Raw genomic sequence first — 5,287 nt, forward strand, 5'->3', positions numbered from 1 at the left:
GCTGGGCCAGGGGCCGGGGCCGGCGGAGCTGGGCGGCCGGGGGGTGCTCGGCCGGGGGCTGGCCCGCGCCGCGCCGCGCCGCCTCACCTCCCTCCCTCCCCCCCCTTACCTGCTGCCTGCTTCCCGCGAATCAAATGTTCGCGGGAAGCAGGGGAGGGGGCGGAGTTGGGGCGGGGACTTTGGGGGAGGGGCGGAGTTTGGGCGGGGGCGGGGGGCGGGGCTGGGGCCCCGTGGAGTGTCCTCTTTTGGGACACTCCACATATGGTAACCCTAGTTTTGGGAGTGCAAGTTGTGTGTGCAAAGGGTGTGTATTTTGTGTGTGTGTGGGGGGGAGGTTGTGCATGGATGTGTGTGGATTGTCTTCAGGATGCTTTTGCTTCTAGTGACCAAGCTGCACAGAGCGGATTCCCCAGACGTTGTCGTGCAGCTAAGGCCCTCTGGACGTGGAGGAACTCCAAACCAGAGACCGCTTTGAGACCAGGCGCTGTGATTACCCTTGTCCGAGCTCTCTGCTTTGGCTGGAGATGGAGCCAAGCCATGCGCACGCACTGGCTTTGAGACCCAGCCCCTGTTCTGAGCTACTGAAATACTTGGAGGAGTTGGGGTGGGATTTTTTCCCATCTGGGAGAGGCTGTCCTTTCCAGCCAGTCCCCTGAGACCCTGATTCTCTTCTAGCCTGAGGGGCCATAGCCAGCCAGAGCAGCCCCTAACGCTAATGTATCGTGTGCCACTCCGGCTGGAGAATCAGGGCGCCAAAACTCAGATCTCAGCCCAGGAGAGAGACTCGCCCGTCCTCAGAACCCCGGGATTCCTGGTGGAATCTCACACCCGGCCTTTCGGGGAAGGAAAGATTCAGTATAGCAAGGGAGCTGTTTGGGTTAAAGGAAAATATCGTTTCCAAAATAACACCAGTGATGCTTGAAGGAGTCCCGGCAACGGGGGCATGTCTTGTATTTCATTGCACAACGTACGTCTCTTGGCTGAAGTTTACTTTAATCCTTAGTGAAAAGAAAACACGTGCTTGGGACCATGCTAGTCTTTTCTTTTCTCTCAGCTTACACACAATGGGAAAAAACCTGCCTGCAAGGCTGGGCTCCATTATATGCGCAGTTCTCTTTATTCACAGGACATGACTGGAGAAATGGTCGTGTACCATATTTAACACAATGTGTCCTGTCAAAGTCCTGTTTAAACTTGTGTCCATTAAAATGTGTTCGCTAACACAGTTAAAAACATTTTTCTAGCTTAGGCCTGGTCTACACTAGGACTTTAATTCGGATTTAGCTGCCTTAATCCGAATTAACCCTTCACCCGTCCACACTACAGAGCCAGTTAATTCGAATTAAAGGGCCCTTTAAATCGATTTCTGTACTCCACCGCGACGAACGGAGTAGAGCCTAAATCGATTTTGTTAATTCGAATTAGGGTTAGTGTGGACGCACACCACCGAATTACTGTGTTTAAGTTAATGGGGTAGTGTGGCCGCACACCACCGAATTAATGTGGTTTAAAACCGAATTAAGGTGCTTAGTGTGGCCGCGCACAATCGAATTTATACAACCTGTTTCCCAAATTCGAATTATCTAAATTCGGATTAATCCTGTAGTGTAGACATACCCTTAGACATACCTCCCCCCCCCCGCTTGCCCCCACACCCAAAATTAGTCTATTAACATGTTTATGATTAGCTTCCAATAGGTTGTTTAAAAGTTTGAATTAAGCAGTTTGAATTATTTCTTGAATTATCATATGACTTAAAAAATGGGCTATGGGGCAGGAGACCTGGGCTCTGTTCCCAGCTCTGCCCCTGACCTGCTGGGTGGCCTTGGGCAAGTCCCTTCCCAGCTCTGTACCTCAGTTTCCCGTCCCCACCTTTCTCATATCTTCAGACTATATGCTGGCAGGGCCGGGCCTGTCTCTTGTGGTGTGTATGTAGTGAATCCAGCACTGCAGTGCCCAGATCTGTCGGGCTCTCTAAGCACTCCTGTGATATAAATTAATAAATAATCATTTTAATTATGATTAATGAGCCTTTTTTGAAATTTTGAGCAGTGTCCCCGGGATTCTCTGTGTCCCTAGAGCACTTTGAAGCGTCTGCACTTTAATCTGCGTTACAAACGCAGACACAACGCCCTTTGATAAAGTATAGCGATCCCACGCTAGGTCCCTGGCTCCCGGTCTCATCTCTCCCGTACGGAGGCCACCATTGAAACCTTTGGCTTCCAAGAACCCGGGTGTGAGTGATCCTGCCAGCAGGTGTCTGTGGGGGTGGGGGCTGAGCACTGGGGCATTTTACACTTGACATTCAGGGCCCCATTTAGCAAAGCACGTGCCTAACCCTAACCATACTCTTAAGTCCCATGCAAGTTGTGTTATCTGAGGGTCCGTCTACACGGGAGCTGGGCACGGAACTTCCTGCGCAGGAGATGTGCCTGCGCTTGCTTTGGTGGAGCCAGCACACTCAAACTAGCAGTGCACCCATGGTGGGGCGAGCGGTGGCAGGGCCGAGCCGCCCTGGGTACATACTGAGGGTTTCAGACAGGATCGTGCTCGGGACAGCTAGCCCCTCCCGCCAGCAGCAGCGGTCCATGCTAGCTCCGGTGTGTCCACATGAGCTGGAAATTACACCTCCAGCTCCAGTGTAGACGGACCCTGCTTCTCCTCCAGCCCGCCCACCCGCACTCCCAGTGCCCCACACATGGTGTCTTCTCCAGGCAGTGATGATCAGCTGTATTCGCTGTCATCCTGGCTGGTTACCATCAAAATCAGCCTGACGCCAGAACTTTGCTTTATCTTGAATTGAGAATTTCAAGCTTAGCCAGCCAGCTGAGAAGCTAATGAAGAAAGACTTAAATTAAGTGTCTGTTTGAAAGCTCTGGACTTGGTTTCCAGCCCAGCGGTTCTGTAAAAGCTGCGGAAACTTACAGACTGTTCTGTATTTTTCATTGTGATTTTTCTCAGGGATGCTTCTAATGCTACTGAGTCTAGCAGGGAGAGCAGGGGGCTGGAATTCAGGCCTGCTGGGGTCTGTTCCCAAGTCTGGAAGAGGGTTACCCAGCGGTTAGAGCAGGGACCTGGGAGTCAGGACATCTGGGAGACACCAGTAGCTAGAGCAGGTAACGGTGATTGACATAGGACTCCGGGGTGATCATGCTGATTTTAAGCTCGGCACCAGCTAAGCATATGGCCCCAGTAGCTGTATGTGAAGCTGAAGGCAGCCGGCCAAGGACTCCAGTTGAATGAGGAGCAGGAAGGGGGGGCCTGGGCAGGCCCAGGCAGGGCTCCCTCCGCTATAACCTTTCATCTCAAAGGCTGGAACGGTCTCAGGGCTGATCTGCAGCTGTGTTCATTACGAATGAATTTGGGAGGGGAGCAAGACAGAGGGACCTGAAAAGCTCTGACCATTAGCAAGGCCTGCAGGGCCGGCTCCAGGCACCAGCATTCCAAGCAGGTGCCTGGGGCGGCAATCTGCAAGGGGCGGCAGTCCGTGTGTTTTTGCCCCCCAGCAGCGCGCCGAATTGCCGCCGCGGACGGCGGGGGCAGTCCATGTGCTGTTAGGGCGGCACGCGCGTTTCCGCCGCGGCGGCAATTCGGCGGCAGCTTCTGTCCGTAGAGTGACAGCTCACAGCAGTGCAGGGAACCTGGGGGTGTGCCCCCAAAAGCCGCTGTCTTCACCCCACACTGGTGTGGACAGCAGCTGCCCATAGACTGTATGGCCAGTAGGGACTATCCTGATCATCTGATCTGTCCTCCTGCACATCACAGGCCACAGAACCTCCCCCACCCCCTCCACTAACAGACCCAGAAACTCTGGCTGAGCGACGGAAATCCTCAAATCATGCTTTAAAGATGTCAAGGTTACAGAGAACCCACCATTGACACTAGTTTAAGCCAGCAAGTGACCCGTGCCCCATGCTGCAGAGGAAGGTGAAACCCCCCCAGTGTCTCTGCCAATCTGACCTGGGGGGAAATTCCTTCCCAACACCAGCTATGGTGACCAGTTAGACCCTGAGCATGTGGGCGAGACCCACCAGCCAACACCTGGGACAGAATTCTCTGTCGTAACTCAGAGCCCTCCCCATCTAGTGTCCCATCGCCAGTCATTGGAGATATTTGCTAATAACAGGTGCCCGTGGGCCGTATGCCATTGTCGGCAGTCTCATCGTCCCCTCCATAAACTCGTCAAGCTCAGTCTTGAAGCCAGGTAGGTTTTTGCCCCCACTGCTCCCCTTGGGAGGCGGCTCCAGAACTTCACTCCTCTGTTCTTCGCCTAGTTTCAAACCTAAACTTGTTGAGGGCCAATTTATAGCCATTTGTTCAGGTGCCAACATTGGCCCTTAATGTAAATGACTCCTCTCCCTCCCTGGTGTGCAGCCCTCTGAGGTATTTACAGATCGCTATCGCCTCTCCCTCCAGCTTTCCCTGCTCCTTGAGCCTAGTCGCCCGTCTCTGCACCGAGTCCAGTTCGAATTCGTCTTCTGGAGTGGGAGACCGGAACTGCACCCAGTGTCCCGCATGAGGCTCATCCCCCCACCTCTACTGGAAATACCTCGCCTGAGGGGTGCCCTCCCCCCACTGTGCCCCCCGCCGTCCCCTCTGCTGCACCCCTGGGCCTCACTATGGAGAGACCGAGGCAGGCTCAGCTATGCCCTGCCATGGGACAGCGCATCCATTGGGCTTCTCTGGGGCCAGGAGCCAACAGCTCCACAAAGGCCTTATTAATGGGGCCGGGGCCACAGCGTGACTCTCCCCGACGGGACCGGCACAGAAGGTGCTTTGTGCTCCAAGGTGTCGTCCAGCCAGCGCTCAGCGCCAGGGATTGATTCCTTCTGGCTGCCCCACAGAGCCCCAGGGCCCCGTCCTGCCACAGGAACAGACAGACCCCACGGCTCGGCTGGGAACTCACCGAACGGGGCCCTCATCCCCGGAGACAGGCTGAGGGCCTTGGGAACCAGGGAACATGGCCCCACCCTAGGCCTCCTCCATGCACAGGCTACAGCCAGAGCTGGCGGCGTCCAGAAAACCAGGGGCAGGAGCCGAGGGCAGACACATCCTCCTCCCCCACCCCAGCTAAAGAGCCAACCCCCCCCCCCCCCCCCCCCCCCCCCCCCCGCCCCCCCCCGAGCGGCGCTCTCTCTGCCCCCTCCCCTCCCAACCCCCCCTCTGCCCCACATGGGAGAGGCTGTCTCTGCCCCCTCCCCTCCCAACACCCCCTCTGCCCCACATAGGAGAGGCTATCTTTGCCCCCTCCCCTCCCAACACCCCCTGCCCCACACCGAGAGGTGCT

At 55.7% G+C, this 5,287-nt stretch overlaps 1 protein-coding gene across 1 annotated transcript in view; it reads right to left on the bottom strand.

Moving 5' to 3' along the window:
* The window catches only part of GFAP (glial fibrillary acidic protein), a 31,198-nt gene extending 26,236 nt beyond the window's left edge, over positions 1-4,962 (bottom strand). Inside the window, exon 1 of the mRNA XM_026658659.1 lies at positions 4,907-4,962. Within this exon, the coding sequence (XP_026514444.1) occupies positions 4,907-4,962 (56 nt within the window). The remainder of the gene's footprint in view (positions 1-4,906) is intronic.
* Between the last annotated feature and the right edge of the window lie 325 nt (positions 4,963-5,287).

The sequence above is a fragment of the Terrapene carolina genome, unplaced genomic scaffold, assembly GCF_002925995.2.
Source record: "Terrapene carolina triunguis isolate 2854851 unplaced genomic scaffold, T_m_triunguis-2.0 Scaffold495, whole genome shotgun sequence".
NCBI classification, from domain to species: domain Eukaryota; kingdom Metazoa; phylum Chordata; order Testudines; family Emydidae; genus Terrapene; species Terrapene triunguis.